This window comes from Pinus tabuliformis, chromosome Q (assembly GCF_031772625.1).
Source record: "Pinus tabuliformis cultivar Carrire ecotype Pingquan chromosome Q, CPIR1, whole genome shotgun sequence".
Classification (NCBI taxonomy): Eukaryota; Viridiplantae; Streptophyta; class Pinopsida; order Pinales; family Pinaceae; genus Pinus; species Pinus tabuliformis.
Genome location: NC_142296.1, coordinates 1,302,900,870 through 1,302,923,682, shown reverse-complemented (window position 1 = coordinate 1,302,923,682; position 22,813 = coordinate 1,302,900,870). Strand labels below are relative to the sequence as shown.

At 38.4% G+C, this 22,813-nt stretch overlaps 1 protein-coding gene across 1 annotated transcript; it reads right to left on the bottom strand.

Annotated features, from left to right (window-relative positions):
• Positions 1-9,228: 9,228 nt before the first annotated feature.
• On the bottom strand, positions 9,229-11,699 carry LOC149224610 (uncharacterized). Its single transcript, XM_089388224.1, has 2 exons — positions 10,222-11,699; positions 9,229-10,054 (listed from the first exon to the last, which is right to left on the bottom strand). The coding sequence occupies exons 1-2, from the start codon at positions 11,697-11,699 to the stop codon at positions 9,229-9,231; spliced, it is 2,304 nt and encodes a 767-aa protein (XP_089244350.1).
• Between the last annotated feature and the right edge of the window lie 11,114 nt (positions 11,700-22,813).

The window sequence follows — 22,813 nt, the reverse complement described above, 5'->3', positions numbered from 1 at the left end:
TAAAAATAAAAAATAAAAACAAACTAGTTTAAAAAAAATATAAAATTAACAAAAAAAAATTAAAAAACTGGTAAAATTAATATTAAAAAAAACAAAAATAAATTTAAATTATAAAAAAAAAAACAAAAAAATGCTTTTTTTTTATTAAAAGAAGAAAAAATGCAATTATTTATTGAATATACATATTTTTTATTAAAAATGTTTGTATTAACTAGTAAAATTAATATTAAAAAAAACAAAACTAAATTTAAATTATAAAAAAAACAAAAAAAATGCTTATTTTTTATTAAAAAAAGAAGAAATGCAATTATTTTTTATTGAACATACATATTTTTTTTTTAAAAATGTTTGTATTAAATATCTATTAATAATTTAAAAAAATTATTAAACAATTTTTATTTTATTTTTTTTTTGAAAAAAAAGTTCATTAAACAATTTTAGTAAAAATTATTAAATTTTAATTTATTAAACCATTTTAATAAAAATTAAATTTTAAATAATTTTAATAAAAATTAAATTATTAAAAAAATTAATAAAAATTATTATTATTATTATTTTTTTTCTCGGTAAATACTAATTCTATTAAAAAAAGGGAAAAAATATGTATAATGAGGTTAAGACCTCAGAGGAGGCCGAGGCCATTCCTCAACCAAAAACTCAGGGACTTTACAATTTAAACTGTCAACCAGATTTACAATACAGAGCTCAGAGATTTGATTTTGGTCCCTGACATACGGACAAAATTTACCAGGACTGCAATTATTATAACCTTCAGTGACCTCAAAAACACTGTAGCGACTAGCATAGCTATTTAAAAAAAAAAAATTGAAACCTGTGTTGGCTATAGTTACTGCCTGAAGCATGAGAATGAAACAGACAAGGACATTTAACTGCAAAATCAAAGACACAGGACCAAAATTGCATAGCATGTGATCCAGAAGGCGACCCGTCGGAAAGGAGCAGAGATTAATTCGCATGGCTTGGAGAAGCTGGCATGTCCTCCTTTGCCCGGCTTGGTGAAGCTAGCCAGGTCACTAGCCCGTCATCGTCCAGAACCGGCGCTCCATCAGGATCAGTAACCAGATGTAGAAAACCAACTGCCTTATGAGATGGCCCGCATGCAATAACATCTTCCTGAGCTGGGTCAGGTTGCTGAGGCGCTTCCGAAACAGGGGCGTCCTCGTGCATATGGTTTGCGTGAAACACCAAACCGGTCATATCCCCAAGTAGAACATTGTCATCCGGAGAGTGTGAGGAAATGGGAGGCATCGAACTGAGCTGGTTGCTCTCCTCCTTTGAGACAAATACGGTAAAATTCACCGTCACCACAGGCCTGTTGAGCCGACTTTGGAATATAAACCTGGAGGTCTGGTAAGAATTATTCGGGATAGGCCTATCAGGGTCCAAAGGCGGAGATGAGGGAGGAACCAAGGCAATGGGGGCAATATGCTGAGGAGCAGGTTGAGAAGGGCGACCCCTGTTCCCTGACCGACCTCCACGACGCGGGATACCTCGGTTGCAAGTCATTGTATCGGAAGCAAGAGACCTGAGAGAACGAATGAGACAGAGTAAACCCGAAATGGTGGGAGTGCTGATAAAATCCTGACGATTCCAGAGCCAAGCAATTATGCCGAACCGAAAGACCAGACAGGAGAGCTGAGGCGACCTAGCTTCATAAAGAACAGAGTCATTAACTGCCGCAGAGATGTTGAGCCGATCCATGTTAAAGAGCCGAATTGTGTACAGAGCAGGCATGCTCGCATTGATATCAAACTCACTTCGAGGCTGTCCAGGATTTAATTCACCTGCCATGAACCTGAAGCGACCTCCTTCATCGCGTACCTTGTAGACCTTCCGCCTGTCATCCATCAGGCCAGGTGTCTGCATGGCGTAATTGATCATTGATTGCAGTTGTGATCACCCGCATCCGGGTGTGTATACTTTATCTGAGATTTGCCCTGAGTGACAATTTCCTGGACTTTGGCGATTTGGTCCCCGGAAACTAAGCTGGCAATAGTACCTTCAAAGTAGCCACCCTTAGCGTCCACTCCAATATTGGCAAGAAGATCAGCAAGCTTGTTTCCGTCCCTTCTGATGTGTTTGAATGTGATTGCTTGGTGCTGAGAAAGCCAGTGATTGATTAGCTCAAGCCTCTGGGCCATTCTCCAGCTATTGCTTACTTTGTGAATGGGTGAACCGTGCTGAAGCTTTATGATCATTCTAATTATGATTTGCGAATCTCCTTCTATAATGAGAGGAAAAAAATCCCTTTCATGGGCTAATTTGAGACCTCTCCATAATCCCTCCAATTCTGCTGAGTTGTTGGTGTCCCATCCTATCGAGCCCAGGAAGATGCATTGAGGATTACCATTATGGTCTCTGAATGCTCCTCCGTATCCTGCTTTCCCTGGATTTCCTTTAGAAGCTCCATCAAAGTTGAGCTGGAACATGTCTATGGGCGGCGGAGTCCAATTGCTTGATTCCTGACTCTGCATATTGGGGTTCTTTTTATTAATTGAGTTTTGGTTTATCTGAAGCCTCCAATTGTCCCATACTGTTTTTTCCTGAGGTAATGTGGGAAGATCGTCTGAGTACCATTCTCTAATTGATAGAGTCTCCATGATGTTCTGATGAAATTTGTTCCAGATTTTTTCTAGAGGCATAGTTTGATCTTTGAATATTCTTCTGTTACGCTCTTTCCATATGTTCCACATCAGTAAGCCAGGTATAAGATGCCACAAGGTGTTAAGGAGATTACTTTGAAATGGCTTTTGACTCCAATTGCGTATGGTGGCTTTGAGATCTCCTTGCACTCTGCCCTCTTTTTGACAGCAGAAAGCAACCTTCTCCCAGAGTTTCCTTCCAGTTTGACAAGTTTGCATAAGATGTAGGGCTGTTTCCTCCTCTTGCCTGCATATGTGACATATAGATGGGCCCGAGAAGCTTCTTTTCCTGAGATTATCCCACGTTAGAATTCTGTTGTGACAAAGGAGCCATAGAAATGTAGAAACCTTCGGCCAGTTGGAAGTGTGCCAAATTTTGTCCCATAAATTATCTTTGTTTAGCTGCTCTTGGATTATTATGTTGTACGCTTCCTTTGTAGTGAAAATTCCTTTCTCTTCATAACCCCATCTTAAAATGTCCATTTCTTCTGAGACCATGATTTGCCTCTTTTGTAATTCTGTATTGAGATGTTGCTGAGTTTGTGCAGAGCTGTTCAGTAAAAATTGATTTGCATTTTTCCATTGCCTGTGTTCTTGAGCTGTAGCTGTGTTCCAAAATTGATTGACTTTGGCTAATTGATTTATCTCCCGCTCTGAAATTGGATGGTCTTGGAGAATGTCTCTTATTTTTGGTAATTGCTGCCATGAGTCCTCCCAAAATCGAGCAGTTGTTCCACTTTTAATTTCCCAAAAACTGTGTTCTTGTATGAGACTCCTGTGTTGTATAGCCGAATTCCAGATTGCCGATCCCGTACTTATCTCTGTCATTCGTATTCTTTCTTCCATGGGGCAGTTGCTTGCATATTTAGCTGTCCAAAGGGAGGCCCATGGAGTATTAGGATGGGCCAGCCATCTCCACCAAATTTTTGCACCCATTGCTTTATTGCTGTGCTCAGGATCTCTTAGACCAATACCTCCTGCTTTCTTAGGAAGACAAACTTTATCCCATTTAATTAAAGCCCATTTACGATTTTGGCCTGAGCTTCCCCACAGAAAGTTGCGCTGGAGATTCTTGATTTCTTTGAGAACCCATTTGGGGGCAGCCAGGATGGAGAAAAGATAGAGGGGCATGGAGTGAAGGACTGCCTTGATAAGAACGATTCTGCTAGCCATATTCAGAGCTCGATTGGTCCAAAGGGATAGTCGAGTCTCTAGTTTTTCCAACAATTGCTTCCAGGAAGAATGTTTGAGAGCTGAGGCCATTAGAGGGGCACCGAGATACTTGGAGGGAAGGGAGGCACTGGTGAAACCCAGAATTCGACCAATAGCTTTCTGGGTAGGAACAGGGGTATTAAAGAAAAAGATTTGGGATTTGACTCGATTGATAAGGGCACCAGAAGCATCAGAGAAAGTTGACAGGATTGATTTGAGGAGGCGAGCTTCCTGCACCGAAGGATGGCCAAAAAGCATATTATCATCTACAAATTGCTGGTGGGAATAGGCAGGGGAGTTGTTAAAAGAAAGACCTCTTAATTGCTGATCAAGCCTAACAGCGGTGATGCTTCTACCCAATCCCTCAGCCATTATTACAAAGAGAAAGGGAGACAAGGGGTCTCCTTGCCTTATACCTCTGGAGGGACGGTAAGTAGCCGAAGGAATACCATTAATTAACACAGAGAAGAAAGCTGAAGATAATAGGTTAAAGATCCATCTGACCCATGAGTGTGCAAAGCCAAAGGCAATAAGAATTTTTTGTATATAGACCCAACTGAGACTATCAAAAGCTTTAGATAGATCTAGCTTAAGCAACATACCTGGCTTCTTGGTTTGCTTTAAGGAGTGGATTATCTCATGAGTTAAAATAATCCCGTCCGTTATTTGTCGTCCTTCTACATAACCTGATTGCTCGGGCGAGATAATAAGAGGGAGCAGCGGCTTTAATCTTGTTGCTATTACTTTTGAAGTAATTTTATAGATGATATTACACAGAGCAATAGGTCTGTATTTGTCAGGAGTGTTGGAATCTTCCCCCTTTGGAATTAAGGCTATGAAGGTAGCATTTAAGCCTGGATACATCCATCTGAGAGCCCGGGATTCCTCCACGACTTGCCAGACCTCATTCTTTATCAAGTCCCAGAATTTATGAAAAAAATTCGACGTGAAACCATCCGGACCGGGCGCTTTCCCTTCCTTCATTTGTTGAACTGCCTCTTCAACTTCCTGTAAGCTAATCGGCTTAACGAGAAGACTATTATGTTCCTCTGTTATTATCCTGGGTATGTTCTTTAGAAGCTTATTGATGGCCGACATTCTGTTTATGTTGGGTTCCTGATGAGCTTTCTTAAAATAATTGAGAAATTCCCCTTCAATGCCGTCATGAGTTTCAATTTTATCCCCCTGTTCATTTTTAATGTGAGTGATGTAATTTGTCATTCTGCGCTGCACAGTAGTTTTATGAAAAAATTTTGTGTTCTTTTCTCCACTTTTTAGCCATCTGATTCTTGATTTCTGTCTCCATAATGTTTCCTCCTGTTTGTCCCTTTCTAAAATTCTAGATTCTATAGCTTGCTCCTGTTTGGTAAGTTCCTCCGTGCGCCCGGCGGTGATAATGGTTTGCTGGATTTTTTTCATCTCTGAGTTGAGAATGGCTTGTAGGAATTTACAGGGTAAGTTCCTCAGAAAGAACACCAAAAGGACACCGCTCACACCCAGATCACAGATCAATACACCAGTATTTTTGACGTGGTTAAAACCCTCAAAGAGGGAAACAGTGCACGGCCTGAGCCAACGCGGCCACTTCAGGCAATTTATTAATCAAAGAATGAAAATTTACATAAGCTTCTCTCATGCACGGATTACCCTACAAATGACCCTCCATGCGCTTTAAATAGAATTCATGGACCAATCGGGTGTCAAGCCACGGATCAAGTGTCGGTAATACCGAGGAGAGAATGAACCGTCGGATCACTACATATCGTGACCGTCGGATTGTAAGTTACAAAATGTACAACGGTAAAGAAACACACTTTACCTAACTCTATACTAGACCAAGTTGTACTTAACTATTTCCTATGTGTCGGAATATCCTAACATCCCCCCTTAAGAACAACTTGGGATAGGATTGAAGGATTTACAAATATGACACAATAGGAGAAGGAAGGAGGCACTAGAGCCTATCCCCCCTTAGTGACAACTTCCTGAACTCCAACCATAAATCGAAGTTTAGTGAACTTCGCCTCTGTGAGAGCCTTTGTGAAGATGTCTGCAACTTGATCATCTGTTGAACAATATTGCACTTCAAGAACATGGTCGTGAATGAGCTTTCTGATGAAGTGCATGTGCAGTTCAATGTGTTTGCTGCGCTGATGTTGAACTGGATCTTTGCATAGCTGAATGGCACTTTGATTATCACACCAAAGTGTAGTTGGATGCTGCTGCTCAAAGCCAAACTCTGATAGGATCTGGCGAAGCCACAAGGCTTCCTTACTAGCTTCCACGGCACCATGATACTCTGCTTCTGCTGACGAAAGAGAAATGGCACCCTGTTTCTTACAAGCCCATGTAATAGGTCCTGAACCAAGAGTGAAGACATAACCGGCAGTAGACTTCCGATCATCAGGGTCACCAGCCCAATCAGAATCAGTGAAACCAACAAATAGAGGAGTTGCTTCGGCACTGTAATGAATCCCAAACTGAACTGTACCTCGAACATAACGAAGTATTCTTTTAGCTGCTTTCCAATGACTTTCACGGGGGTTTTGCATGAACCGAGCAACAAGGCCAACAACAAAGGAAAGGTCAGGACGAGTATGGGTTAGATACAAAAGTTTTCCTACAAGTTGACGGTATAAGGTAGCATCAACTTCAGGAGAAGTACAAGTGACTGAGAGTTTGACTCCAGACTGAAAGGGAGAAGGGGCTGGCTTACAGTCTTCCATGTGAAAATGACGTAGAATATCACAAGCATACTTGGACTGGGAAAGGGAAATACCCTCCTTGGATTGCAAGACTTGAAGACCAAGAAAATAGTGTAAGTGTCCTAAGTTTGTCATTTCAAATTTCCTTTTGAGGCTAGACTTCACATGGTTTATAAGGTTGGGATCACTACCAGTAAGGATAAGATCATCAACATAAAGAACAAGGATGATAAGAGAGTTGCCCACTTTCTTGGTGTAGACAGTATTGTCAGAATGACACCTAGAAAAGCCAGATTCTAAAAGAAAATTATCCATTTTGGCATACCAAGCCCGAGGAGCTTGCTTGAGACCATAAAGGGATTTCTTAAATCGACAAACAAGGCTGGAGTCTGTTTGTATGAAGCCAATGGGTTGTTCCATATAGATTTCTTCATGCAAGTCCCCATGCAAGAAGGCAGATTTAACATCCATCTGATGGACTTCCCATTTGAAAGACGCAGCAAGGGAAAGAACAAGGCGGATAGAGTTCATTTTGGCAACAGGGGAGAAGGTTTCAGTGTAGTCAATGCCTTCAACCTGTGAAAAGCCCTTAGCAACAAGACGAGCTTTATGTTTATCAACTTTTCCATCTGGTCCATACTTGGTTCTGTAAACCCATTTGCATCTAACAAGTTTTCGTCCCTTTGGTAAAGGAACAAGATCCCATGTATCATTTGCCAATAATGAATGATATTCTTCATTCATAGCTGCTTCCCAATCTGGATGGCCTGAAGCTTCTGCAAAGGTGTCAGGATCATAATTTACTGGAGCTTGAGCCAGTAAAGAAGAGGCTCTCTCGAACTGAGAACGTGTGCGTCGCTGATCTGAAGGATCACCGGCAAGATCACCTGCTGCATCTCGAGTAGCACAAACCCATTTTGGAAGCTCAGGAGCTGAAGGAGGATCCTGAGATGGTGGGGGAGGATTGTCATCCTCACTTTCATCATCTGAAGAAGAAATGTTTTCAAAGGTAGAAGAGATAGGGAGAGGTGGCACATCCCCCGGACTAGGCTCACAGGCCGATATATTTTCATCAAATTTTACATCTCTTCTAATGATAACATTTTTGGACTTAAATGGAATAAGTCTATAGCCTTTTACATATTCAGAATATCCAACAAAAGTACATTTTTCACTCTTAGGTTCTAAAGCTTTATGCTTTTCATCTGGAATATGGGCCCACGCTTCACTTCCAAAAACACGAAAGTGACTTACATCTGGTTTGATTGAGCTCCATGCTTCTTCTGGAGTGATATTCTTTAAAGCCTTAGTAGGAGTGCGATTTATTATGTAATTTGCACAGTTAATTGCTTCTGCCCAAAAACTAAGACCAAGTCCTTTAGATTGTAGCATACAATTAGCCATTTCCTTTAAGGTGCAATTCTTCCTTTCAACTACACCATTTTGTTGTGGAGTATATGGAACAGTATGTTGCATTTGAATTCCATTCTCAGTGAAATAGTTGAGGAATGTGTTTTTAACATATTCTCCACCATTATCAGATCTTAACTTAAGAATTTGATGTCCAGATTGCTTTTCAACAAAGGCCTTGAAGGCCAAAAAAGTGTTAAATACTTCACTCTTGAGTTTTAAGAAGTATAACCAAGTGCGTCTGGAGAAATCATCAATGAAAGTTAATAAGTACTTGCAACCAGAGAATGACACAACTGGAAGTGGACCACATAAATCACTATGCACAAGCTGTAAAGGGGCTGAGGCGTGCCAAGAGGCACGTTTTTCAAAACTGTCCCGATGATGTTTTCCGAGTACACATCCGGAACAAACACCATCTCTGCAAGATACCATAGGAAGACCTGTCACCATATTTTCTTTACATAGATGCTGAAGGGAGCGATAGTTTAAGTGACCAAATCGCTCATGCCAAAGTTTGCTCACTTCATCGTTATGAGCAACAAATACTGAGGGAAGATTTGATGACCCAAAGTTGTGAAACTTATACAACCTTGTAGAATCATCAACAATGCCAGTGGCCAAAATCTGTTTAGGATCTTTTAAGTCCTTGATTACAACATCATGAGGTGAAAACTCAACGATTTTACCTTCACCTGAATGAGTTATCTGATATACAGATAGAAGGTTGCAGGATAAGGTTGGAACACATAATACATCATTAAACTGACCATTGTCTAGATGAACAGTTCCATTTCCTACAACATTAAGAGATCTATCATCACCAACATATATATTTTTGACACCAAAAGGACACCGCTCACAACCAGATCACAAATCAATACACCAGTATTTTTGACGTGGTTAAAACCCTCAAAGAGGGAAACAGTCCACGGCCTGAGCCAACGCGACCACTTCAGGCAATTTATTAATTAAAGAATGAAAATTTACATAAGCTTCTCTCATGCACGGATTACCCTACAAATGACCTTCCATGCGCTTTAAATAGAATTCATGGACCAATCGGGTGTCAAGCCACAGATCAAGTGTCGGTAATACCGAGGAGAGAATGAACCGTTGGATCACTACATATCGTGACCGTCGGATTGTAAGTTACAAAATGTACAACGGTAAAGAAACACACTTTACCTAACTCTATACCTAACTCTATACTAGACCAAGTTGTACTTAACTATTTCCTATGTGTCGGAATATCCTAACATGGCTTGAGCTTTAAAGATGTTGCCAAAAGTATTATGATTCCATTGTTTGATTGCCCCTTTTAGATGCTTGAGTTTTTGCTGGAACCTGGACATTCTAGTGCCTTCAGCCGGATTGAAGTTGAGCCAGGTTGATCTGACTAGCTCTTCAAAGTCCGGGTGAGATAACCAAAATTCTTCAAATCGAAAGGGGCGTTTGAGATTGTTGCCTGGCCTGTTCCATTGTAGTTCGATAGGCCAGTGATCTGATCCAGAGATAGGAAGAATAGATGCTGTGAATTCCCCTCCTAAGTGAGTTGCATTATCTGAGATGAGGAATCTGTCAAGACGCGAAGCAATCTGCTGCAAACCTTCCCTTTTGTTAGTCCAAGTGAAGAGGCCGTTGCTTGTGGGAATATCTATCAACCAGTTGTTATTAATGAAATTTTTTAGTAGATTGCCATCACTATTTGCTCTGCTTCTACCGCCTTGTTTTTCTTCCATGTTGGCTGTCATGTTGTAATCGCCTCCAGAGATCCACAGTGGGTATGGCCTGTCTTTGTTGAGTTCTGACAATGTATTCAGGATTTGAGCTTTTTGAGCAGTATCCTGAGGAAAGTATACATTAGTTATCAGTCCATGGGTATTAGTACCTGAGAGGTGGAAAGTTGCCTGGATGAAACTTTTGTTAGCTTGTATATTGTTAAGTTGGATGGCCCGGGCATCCCAAAGGATTGCCAGTCCTCCCGAAGCTCCCTGAGCATCAACAGCTGTAACTAGCCCTCCTGGCCAAGCTTTCGCTGCTATTTTTTCCAAAATTGTTGAGCTGCATTTCGTCTCCTGCAAAAAGAGTATACTTGGTTTTTCTTGCATCAACATATTTTTTAATAATCTACCTTTCCTCGGGCCATTGAGCCCTCTGATATTCCATGATATCAAATTCATTGAGAAGGGTGGGGGTTTGCATTGAAATACTTGGTCAGTTTGGCATACCTCCTTGACTCCACTAATATCTCTCCAATCTTGATAGTTCTTTCAAGTGTTGTTTTTCTGCCTCTCTTCTTATTGTCCTTGGTGATAAATTTACCATCCCATGGACTTCCTATTTGGACTCCTAGAGAGTATTTCTTCTGTGCTCTGTTCAAGACTTCTACTAGGTTATCCACTTGCCGTTCTGGTATTTTTTCAAAATTCCCTGTTTTGCATGCTTGTTCCAAACCTAGTATGTCCAGCTCCCCTATATCTAAGGGCTCCGGATCTTCTTCCATGATTTGAGGTTCTTGAGAGGTATCCACTCGTTCATTTGATGATTTTTCATTTGGCTGCGTGTATTCAACGTCCATTCCTTGTGATTGCCATGGCATGGATTTGGTTTGAGATATCAAGTTTGCTTGCTTTTGAGTTTTCTTTCCTGTTTGCCCTGAAGTTTCGCCTGGTTGTTCTTGATGGGCTTCTTTGTCCTTCTCCCTTTCCTTCTCCAAATCTTGCTCATCATCCTTGGCCAGTGCTGCGAAACTATTGCTCGTTGTAGGCATTGCCTTATTGACTGCATTTACCTTGGGATTGCCTGTAGCTTTCTTGTTTCCTCTCCTTCGATTTGTTACCTTAGTGAAGCCATCTGTTGTTTGATTGTCGGAACTGTCTTGGGAGGAGGGTTTCTTATTTTGAGGACAATCTCTATAGAGATGCCCTATATCATGGCATTTCCTGCATCTAAAGGGCACATGTTCATAGTCTACAACTTGAATCCACTCAGAGTCTTCATGAAAGAAACTTACCGTGTCTGGCAACGCTTGCTTGAGATCCATATAGACACAGATCCGAGCATAGGATGTGTATCTGCATGATTTTGTTTCTTCTGCAATCTTTACGAACTCGCCAAGTGCGTTCCCAATCTCTTGTAGAGATTTTTCTTCCCAGTATTCCCACGGCAGTGAGTAAAGCCTTATCCACACTGGCGCAGAGCTCAGATCCTCCTTGTCTGGGTTGAATCTTTTGACCCAACCTTTGAGGTATAAGCCTGCAGAGTTTAAAAAATAAGGACCCCCGTCCAATATCCTATTGCGATCTTCTAGGCAGTTAAAAACTGCTGTAAAGAAGCCCTTGGCTCCTAAGTGCAGAGTGATGTGCCCCTTTGGATGCCATTTAGTATTGATCCAACTTCTCAGCGCTTTCTCCGTCGGCCATATTCCTATGAATTTACCGATCAGCGCGTGATCTCTCATGTACTGTATCCTAGCATTGATACGGTCACTCGGGAACTCCACCCTTGGTCTGTGGGCAGCTACAGGCTTGCAAGTTGAAGAGCTTGCCCTGTTTCTTTCTTCTGCATCAATGTCCTTTCCTTTCTGCTTTCTGTGGTCCATGGTACCGCCGCTCAGTTCATTTTCATTCTCCTTGTCTTCCGTATGCTGTGTTCGGTTGTCCGAATTGGGGGGAGGCCCCTGGCCCTCCCCCTGAGGAGGTTGCATTTTGCCTTGTTCCTTATGGGCGCTTCTCCTTGATCGCTGGTTCGCCTGACTCTGCCGGTTGTACCGAGTTTGACAGGCCTGCCGTTTGCAGGTTTCGCAGAAACCCTAGGGTTGGTTGCAGCAGCCGTAGGTCATCGCCTCTTCCCCAATAAAAATTATTATTATTATTATTATTATTATTATTATTTTTTTTTATATAAAAAAAAAATTTGGCCCCCTGCCGCACCACCATCGGGCGGCGGGAGGGCCGTGGGGTGATTTCGGCCGCGCAACTATCAGGCTGCAGGAGGGCCGTGGGCGATTCCCGGAATCGCCCCATGGCCCTCCCCCCGCACGGTGGTGGCGCGGTCGGGGGCCAAATTTTATTTTTATTTTTTTATTTTTTTTCTTCTTTTAAATAAAAACAAAATTTATAAAAAAAATTAAAATTTAATTTTTATTAAAATATTGTAATAAATTTTTTTAATAATTTATTTTTTATTAAAATTGTATAATAAATTAAATTTTAATAATTTTTATTAAAATTGTTTAACGAATTTTTTTGTTCAAATAAAAAAATTACGTTTTAAAAAAAATTTATATTTATATTTTTTTTGTTTGTTTGTAAATAAATAATGAAAATGTAATAAAAAAATTTATTTATTTATTTCTAAATCAAAAACACATTTTTTTTGTAAGTTGAAAATGTTTTTTAATTGGAAAAAACCTATATTTTTAAAATTTCGATATTATTATTATTATTATTTTTTAATAATTTGAGCTTATTTTTGTCTTTTTAGTTTTTTCTAAATGTTTTTAATATTAATTTTACTAGGTTTTTTTTTTTTTGTTTTGATTTTTGATTTTTGTTTAATCTTTTTAATTTGTTTTTTTTTGCTAGTTTTTGTTAATGATTTTTTTAATCTTTCTATTTTTACTTACTTAATTTTATATATATAAATTTTTTTAATATATTTTATTTTTTATTTATTTTTATTATTATTAATATTATTATTACTATTTTTTTTGTCTAGATTCTTTTATGGTTTTTGAAACAATTTTTTTTTAAACATTTTTTATTTATTTTTTGTCTCACATATATGTATTTTTATATTTATTTTTTTAAGTAATCATCATTTTAATTTTAATTTCACTAGTTTTTAATTTTTTTTTGTTAATTTTCCATTTTTTTTAAATTTATTTTGTTTTTAATTTTTTTTTTTTTTTTTTTAGTTTTTTGTTAATGTTTTTTTTTTTTTTTTGCTATTTTTACCCACTTAATTTTATAGTTTTTTTTAATGTGTGTGTGTTTTTTTTCTTTTCCCAATTTTTTTTATGGTTAACATTTTTTTTTTTAATTTATTTTTTAATATGTTTGTTTTACTATTTATTTGTTTATAATTTGTAATTTTTTTTTCTAGTTTTTTAATTCTTATTTTTTATAGATTTTTTTTTTAGTATATATTTTTATTTATGTTTTGTTATTTTGTTATTTTTTGTTTTGTGTTTTTTCATTGTTTTAATTTTAATTTTTATTATTATTATTATTATTTTTTTGAAATTTTAATGTTTTTCGGGGTCATGATAAAATATTTTAAGGGTGTTTTTTGGACAATTTTTGCACAAAAAATTGGTTTTGACCGCCATTTTTTAAACATGTTGAAAATTTACCCTGGACAAAAAAAAGGGTGTTATTCCAACATCAACACTTTTCGATTTTAGCACTTTTTTTAATGTTTTTTTTGGAGTTTTTTTGCCAGAGTTTCTGTTTTGAGTTTATAGTTCCCGTTCAAAGTTTACATTATTAGAGGTTTTGGCCATGGCTAGCAGCGTACATTTTGTGTCCTCTTGTCTCATTGATATTCATAGTTTGGTAGTTGTTTGATGATAAGAACACAATAATAATCGAGTGAAAAAAAGCTATTTACAAATACATTAAGTAAAAGAACATCACAAACAATTATTGAAGTAAGAGAAATCACCTTAATCTTGCTGCCCTTGACCTCTCAACACCAAGGACATGTCATTTTCATTTGGTGGTTGGAAACACTTAATAGGGTGGGTTTATAAGCCACTCTTACCTAGGGAGGTAACACTATTTCAAGTTCAAAGCTTTGATTCTGGAAGGGGAGCCTCGTTTGAAGTGTCAAATTGCCCATTACTTGCGAGCTTGTGTGACCTCGATGCAAGATCATGTAGATGTTAGCATTGGATTTTGTGTGTAATTGTTAAGTGGTTCGACATCCATGGCTTGGGCAACTTAATTGGGGCTCAAGTCTTTAAGAGGAACATATTGACACCCACGGGTGAGCATCACACATCACCACGAGTTTCCAAACTATAGCAGAGCATCACACATCGCTATGGGTATCTCCAACACCCACAACATTCTAGCACTTTGCCCTATATTGATGACTTTTATAGGATGATGCACCTGGATCTAACATGCCCCAATGGGCTTAGCACTTCATGAGAGATTGACAGTTGATCCAAGGCCTAGAGGAGGAGGGTCCTACACAATGAGACATGGGAGGGCTAGCAACACTTTGAGAGCCCTCAACATTGGAGCAAAGACACACATGCTAACCACCTGGAGATTCATGAGACCATTTTTGTGCCTTAATGAAAATTGGGGTCCACATAGGGAAATTGATAAAGACCTAGGGGTCAACCCCTAAGAGGCTATTTTAGAGGGCCTCTACTCACATAATGGCACCTTGAACCCTCAACGCTTGCCCTAAGCAAGCCTAAACATGCATGATGTAAACATTTTCTCCTTTACAACTCACATGTGTGGGGGGGAATTTTGTATTTTCTCATTGGCTACTAGGTCGATTTGTGACCTAACTTGTTTCTTACATATTATTTTATTGTTTTAGGGGCTAATAGGCTAAAGTAGGAACTCAAACTCATATAAATAAAGGAGTCATTTGTATCATTCATCGTGAGACACTTGGAATTTTGGCCATCTAGTCTTGTGTAGTAATTGGTTTTTATGAATGCATTTCGAAATTTGGAGCAAATCATTTGTCTTTGGTGCTATTATCAAAGATCAATGGATGTAATCTTTTGTATGTTGCCTTGTAAGTGAACTCATTATTGAATATCTATTTTCTCCATGTTTAATGTATGAAATATGTTGAATCTGGGGGTTTGCTATTGTGCCATGATTTTTTGAAAAATATATTGAATGGTATCTAGTGTCACTATTGCATGCGTTATTCATGAATATCATGTAAATGAATTTCCTAGTGGTGAACTTTAATTAGCTCTCCCATAAAACCCCTTTACCCATTACATATGTAATTGTTAGGGTTTTTGATGCTAGGGCGTCAATACTTTGGCCTCCATAGCAAATTTTTGGTCAATCAATAAAATCATAGACTCCATTCTTCCAAGGATCTAGGCACTAGCATTTCCATAATTTGTCTCTTTTCTCTTGCCCCAATTCGACCCCTTTAAGGTCAAGCGACCAAGCTAGGGCTTGGTGCAAATTCATAGGGAAGAGGAATTTCCGGAGTTGGAGAGTCTAATTGCCAAGAGGATAGTGGTTGCCACAAAATCACTCATGTTGGGAGGCATTCACTTCAATTTTGCCCATAAATTTCTTTGCCCTAGTTACTAGCCATAAGCTAACCCTAGTTTGGATTTTGGCTTCAACTTGGGAGCTTTTTGAGGGTTTCATGTGCCTTGTATTTATTGAAAATATTTTTTTGGAAACCCTTTCTCCACGCCTTGACCTTTGGTCATCACAACACTGAACCTACTAATTAAGCCCTAGGTCTCGAGCCTCATCTAATAGGCCTCTACCAAGAAAGTGAATTGCCTTTTATTGGAGCTTTGAGCTTAAATTGTGACGTTCTTGTAGAACGCTGTTGGAAATAATACTGAGAAGGGGGGCGGGGGGTGAATCAGTATTATTAAATCAAACACTTTTTCATTTTCATACTCAGATTCATATACACTACTTCAGTGAAGGGAACTTACGTGTACACATAACTGTGTCTAATGCAACTAGCGTATATCCAGTGAACTTATGATTTAGTTAATCCATTAAATGTTGATCTTTAGTTAGTGCATCAGATCTTTTATTAACCATATGAACAATAAACAGGTGCAGTAAAACAGAATAGATCATCACACACAAGAAGCACACATGAACACCATGATGTAAGGTGGAAACTCAAAGTGAGTGAAAACCACCTGCTGCAAGTCATCTCTATCTTCTTTTAATAAGAAACTTCTTTTTACAATATTTCTGTACTGGTGCAGTCTTATACCAGTACATAGGGTTCTACCTGCAGAAGGCTACAACCTTCTCTCGTTCTCCAGCTTCTCCTGGAAGGGAGCTGCAACCCCCTTAGCTCTTGTACTACAGATCCTTTTACTAGTACGTAGGTGCCGGCCCACTGAATGCTCCAACCTTCACTCGTTTTCCGGCTGCTACTGGAAGGGAGCTACCACCTCCTTAGCTCTTGTACTAGCTGATGTACTAGTACGTAGGTGCTGACCTACAGAAGGCTACAACCTTCTCTTTCTTCCTCGAGGTACCACGTTTCATAAATTTTTAGACTGGATACTCATGGAACACATTATCATAATTTGAAGGCCACGTTTCATCCAATTTTCATACTGGACCCATCAATATCATTGAAGCACACAATCAATCAACACTAGCATCATCAATCTTTGAATCACTGAAACTCAATCAACAAACTGCAATCACCAGAACACAGAGCAGAACACAGAACTCTGCAACAATGTTCAGATTGAACTGTATCATAAAAAATCATGTATCAGAGTGCATACGCTACTTGGAAGAGCCAAATCAGCATGTATACGCAACTTCACCAAAGCGAACCAGCATATATGTCATTAATTACTTATTTATAACTTCGCTGCACTTCTTGACTCCAGACAAACCCAGATCAGTCATTATGATCCTGATCCATTATAGATCTCATCCATCAACACTGAAGCTAAACACAATCAACCAAACTGAATATGCAGAATACTGACACCAGTAAACAGTCATCAGAACTCATCAACAACCAGAACCACCTGTAACTTCAGACATCATAGTTCATATGGTATACGCTACTTAGATGTATCTACCCTGCGTATGTACGCGCTTTTATCATAGTCAACCAGCGTATACATCTGTAAATATTCACTCATGATTTGCAGCTATTCCAAAACTTGAGTTATACCCAGATCATAATATTTACAGAACATTACATGCGTCAGTATTCAGATCTAGAATAAGCGTGATCAAACCGTATAGAGATGATTCATTCCAAGCCATTAGATCCCAATCTATCCTTAGATCCCAATCTATCCTTAGATCTTGTGCTACATCAGCCACTGAGATTCCTCCTTAGCAAAGCATTATGAACCCATAACCTGCATACTAGATCTCATACTTCATCAGATATTCAAGACTTTCTGAATATCTTTGCCTAATGATCTTCTTCTCCTTTTATAGTCTTAGGCCTTATTCAATACCATGGTCCAAAACCATAGAGAATCAATACCATGGACCTAATTCCTGGGTTCAACACTTCAGAGGAGATACCATGGTCCAAAACCATAGGTCCAAATACCAAGGACTAAATACCACGGACCCAAAACTTCGTTTTCCGACATGTATGCAACTTTCCTTGCGTGAAAGTGCGTATGTACGATATACGCGCCTTTTTAATAGTGATCCTGCGTGTATACACTACTTGGTATATAGAGAACCTGCGTATATTCGCGACTTGGTATATAGTGAACCTGCGTGTGTACACGACTTGGTATATAGTGAGCCTACGTATGTACGCGACTTGGTATATAATGAACCTGCGTATATACTTTTCTTTCTTCATTCTTTGTAGTCTGATCATCAATTCTTTGCTACTGATCTGCTGCACTATGATCTATCATTTGTGTGAGTTGTCATCAAGGACAACACTTGTATCATAATGCCAACAATCTCCCTCTTTGGAATTCATGGCAAAGCTAACTTGCCATATTGAGAACTGTCATCTTAATGAGTTGTCATTGTTCATTACATCTGAATTGATTCCTTTGAGCTGTCTTGCATCCCATGTATTCTGTCACATCTGATATCTCTTCTGTAGATTCATCTAGTTATATATAAGTGAGTTGTTCTTCTACAAGGGATTTCCATCAAGTACAACACATGCATCATAATGCCAACAATCTACCCCTTTGGACTTGATGGCAACAACCATACCAAGTCACTCTCCCCCTTTGACATCAAGGGCAAAGGGCGAACCAAGGTATTCTCTTCTTTGTCCATACTCCCCCTAAGTACTTGCTGAAATCTCTGATTGAGCTCCCCCTTTGTATATGCCAAGGTGTACCAATCTGTCCATGCTCCCTCTAAGTACATGCTGAAATCTCTGTTCTGCTAAAGTGTGTTGTTCATGCTCCCCCTTACTGTAAGCAAGGTCTGCAAAAAGATATTCTACAAAAAGAACATGACTCTATACATCATAAATGACCTTTCTATCACTAAAGCCTCATACATACATCCATCTCCCAACCAAGTGGGGATATACCAATATTGACTCATCCACCCAACCAAGTGGGGATATACCAGATACCAATTGTTTATACATGACTGAAATATTACATCATTCTTCCCATGCATAGTGGGGGTACAATTTACATCATATGACCAAAAGGGATTCATCAAATGACTACAATAGGCAGAGACAAACTATTACATTATGAGTCTTGATATGACCTTTACATTGAATGATATACATGACATTTATAACAGAGACCAAACATCTAAATAAGACCATGATAGTTATCAACAACTAACATACACAGTGTATGATCTGCTCCATAAGCATCTATCAATAGCATCTAGACCAACACCCTGTATATGTCCATTAGTGTAGATAGCATCAACCTGTGACAAGATATGTCTGCATATAGATATCAATTCATTTTCTTGATCTTGAGCATTATAAAATCATTCACATTATATCATATGCGAAAGACACCATAGCCATCTCATCAACATCAAGATTTGCATGATCTTATATATCATCCATGTATCATCACTCGGGGACTTCCCTCATCTGTATCAATCAACATATGTAAGTATCAACCTGTCATCATATGGGTAAGAACTCATCATCATCATGTCTCCAACAATGCAACTTTGAGTAATCATCCATGCATCTAGCATACTGTATATAGCACTATGTATCTTGAGCTCAAGATCTTTTGTTAAGACTTCTTGATATCATCAACAACAACAATCCTCATCCATGTGAACGCCAAGAACTTGCATCATAACTGTATTATATGTCGACAACGGTGTATGAATGACTCATCATCAAGTAATGAAATTGCATATTCAAGCTTTGTACTTCTCCTTATCCTTAAGAAGATCACCATGTAAGCACCATATATGCATCATTAAAGAATCAACCACAAATCTGATCTGAACACCAACTATGTAACCCCAAGAATCATATGAGATTTTACCATGGAAAACTCATAACCATATCATAGCAAGATGTATCATTTAGCCATATAAGCATCATCACCAAGGACTACTAACCATAATGCCAACAATGCATTATTAAAAGTATATGCTCCCCTTGAACTTGTGCCATCTTGTTTACTATCAGATTTGATCATGCATATATTAGCAAAAAGTATCAAGGCATAATCATCAACAAGTTAGGATCAAAACACTTCTACACATCTTATAAGTATCAAGACATTTCCACACATGATTAGCAAATTGTAACCATGATCAAACAGAGCAAGTAATGGACTGAATCATATCAGACCCTTTTCCTGAACCTGTCCCATTGCTTTTCTCAAACTGACATATACACGACTGTGCACTGTCTAACTCGCGTATATACGCGACTTCTCTTTATGAAACTTGCGTATGAGATTGAGAACACTGAAGTTTTACACTTTCAGCTTCCTTTGAGTCTGTTATGTCTATACATTGTGCTGTGCCACATCTTTCTGACAATACTTCCTTCTTTTTCCATATCTTCAAGTGTGATGATGTTTTCTCTTTTTGGTATGGTGCCCGTACTTTGTTCCTGCATTCCTTTGCTATATGTCCAAGCTTGTTACATGCATAACATCTTACATGTTTCATATTCCTTCTGTAGCAATCAACAGCTTTATGACCAAACATATTGCAAGAAAAACAATATCCCTTAAAGTACCTGGAACGTGATGATCTTTTTGTGTGATGGTCTTGAACCATTCTACTTCTACATCTGGCTGCAACATGTCCAAGATTATGACATACATAACATTCAACATTATTCATCAGAGGAGTAAAAGATTTTCTTTGAAGAATTTCTTTCCTTGGTTGTTGATGGGACTAACCTCTCATCTCCTTGTTGAGTATTTCAGATTGTTCATTAGAGTTCCTTATCTTATTTTGTGAACTAGATTCACCTTCAATAGATTCATGAAAACCAAGACCAGTTTTGATAGCAGGAGACCTTTGACTACCAAGAATATCATCCAAGATCTTAGTACTATCTTGAAATCGTAAGAGCTTATCCTTTTCTTCTAAGTTATGTTTTAGAATATTTACCTCAACCTGAAGTTGCTCTTCCTTTTCACGATACTGCTTCTTCATGTTTTCTTCAGCTTTTCTTCCTTCTTCCAACTGGTCTCTTAATTCAAGAACTTTGTTTTCTTGTTTTTCAAGAGCTTGGAGTAGTTCTTTATTCTGCTTATTTGATTCTTCAAGATCTTTTTTTAGCGAGAGGATCGTAGCTTCAAGACTTTCATAGTAACTGGTTCTTTCTCTGAGTTTCTTGATTGTTGTGCTCCTTTCATTTACTTCACTTCTTAATGATGTCACTTCATCCTGCAACTTTTGACATTGATCTTCCTTTTCCTTGAATAGTTTCCTTACCTTGTTTCCTTCCTCTAGTTGACTTTTAGTTTGGTAACTTCTTCTTTGGAGATACATTCCCTTTTGTGAAATAGATCTTGTTGATCCCTAATTTTGTCTGTAAGCCTTTTAAATTCTGTCTCTATTTGATATCTTTCTTTCTCATTCATAAGAGCAAATTCAGTTGTTTCACTATCACTTTCATCATCTTCAAATGGATGGAGAAATGTATCACCAGAGGATAACAAATTCATACCTGATAGTTCTTTTGCTTGTTCATCTTCATTCTGAAGTGATTCTGAACCTGAAGTGCTTCTTCCACATATTCCCCAATCGATTCTTCCACTGTCATAGTTCTTCTGGGATGTCTTCTTTTCCTTAGGTGCTTTCTTCTTAAGCTTATTTCCCATTGTTCTACAGATCTCCTTCAAGTGATCAAGCTTCTACCAAAAGACATGATCTGATACCAATTGTTGGAAATAACACTAGGGGGGGTGAATCAGTATTATTAAATCAAACACTTTTTCATTTTCATACTCAGATTCATATACACTACTTCAGTGAAGGGAACCTGCGTGTACACTCAACTGTGTCTAATGCAACTAGCATATATCCATTAAACTTATGATTTAGTTAATCCATTAAATGTTGATCTTTAGTTAGTGCATCAGATCTTTTATTAACCGTATGAACAGTAAACAAGTGCAGTAAAACAGAATAGATCATCACACATAAGAAGCACACATGAACACCATGATGTAAGGTGGAAACCCAATGTGGGTGAAAACCACCTGCCGCAAGTCGTCTCTATTTTCTTTTAATAAGAAACTTCTTTTTACAATATTTCTGTACTGGAGCAGTCTTATACCAGTACATAGGGTTCTACCTACAGAAGGCTACAACCTTCTCTCGTTCTCCAGCTTCTCCTGGAAGGGAGCTGCAACCCCCTTAGCTCTTGTACTAGCCGATCCTTTTACTAGTACATAGGTGCCGACCTACTGAATGCTCCAACCTTCACTCGTTTTCCAGCTGCTACTGAAAGGGAGCTACCACCCCTTTAGCTCTTGTACTAGCTGATGTACTAGTACGTAGGTGCTGACCTACAGAAGGCTACAACCTTCTCTTTCTTCCTCCAGGTACCACGTTTCATAAATTTTCAGACTGGATACTCATGGAACACATCATCATAATCTGAAGGCCACGTTTCATCCAATTTTCATACTAGACCCATCAATATCATTGAAGCACACAATCAATCAACACTAGCATCATCAATCTTTGAATCACCCAATACTGAATCACTGAAACCCAATCAACAAACTGCAATCACCAGAACACAGAACTCTGCAACAATGTTCAAATCTAACTGTATCATCAAAAATCATGTATCAGAGTGCATACGCTACTTGGAAGAGCCAAACCAGCGTGTATACGCAACTTCACCAAAGCGAACCAGCGTATATGTCATTAATTACTTATAACTTCGCTGCACTTTTTGACTCGAGACAAACCTAGATCAATCATTATGATCCTGATCCATTATAGATCTCATCCATCAACACTGAAGCTAAACACAATCAACCAAACTGAATATGCAGAATACTGACACCAGTGAACAGTGATTAGAACTCATCAACAACCAGAACCACCTGTAACTTCAGATATCATAGTTCATATGGTATACGCTACTTAGATGTATCTAACCTGTGTATGTATGCGATTTTATCATAGTCAACCAGCGTATACATCTGTAAATATTCACTCATGATTTGCAGCTATTCCAAAACTTGAGTTATACCCAGATCATAATATTTACAGAACATTACATGCGTCTGTATACAGATCTAGAATAAGCGTGATCAAACCGTATAGAGATGATTCATTCCAAGCCATTAGATCCCAATCTATCCTTAGATCTTGTTCTCCATCAGCCGCTGAGATTTCTCCTCAGCAACGCATTATGAACCCATAACCTGCATACTAGATCTCATACTTCATCAGATATTCAAGACTTTCTCAATACCTTTGCCTAATGATCTTCTTCCCCTTTTATAGTCTTAGGCCTTACTCAATACCATGGTCAAAAACCATAGAGAATCAATACCATGGACCCAATTCCTAGGTTCAACACTTCAGATGAGATACCATGGTCCAAATACCAAGGACTAAATACCACGGGCCCAAAACTTAGTTTTCCGACATGTATGTGCCTTTCCTTGCGTGAAAGTGCGTA

Coding starts and splice junctions, on each gene's coding strand:
- LOC149224610 (XM_089388224.1), bottom strand. CDS start 11,699: ATGCAACCTCCTCAGGGGGAGGGCCAGGGGCCTCCCCCCAATTCGGAC. Junction 10,055..10,221: donor ATATTAGTGGAGTCAAGGAG/GTATGCCAAACT, acceptor GACGAAATGCAG/CTCAACAATTTTGGAAAAAA.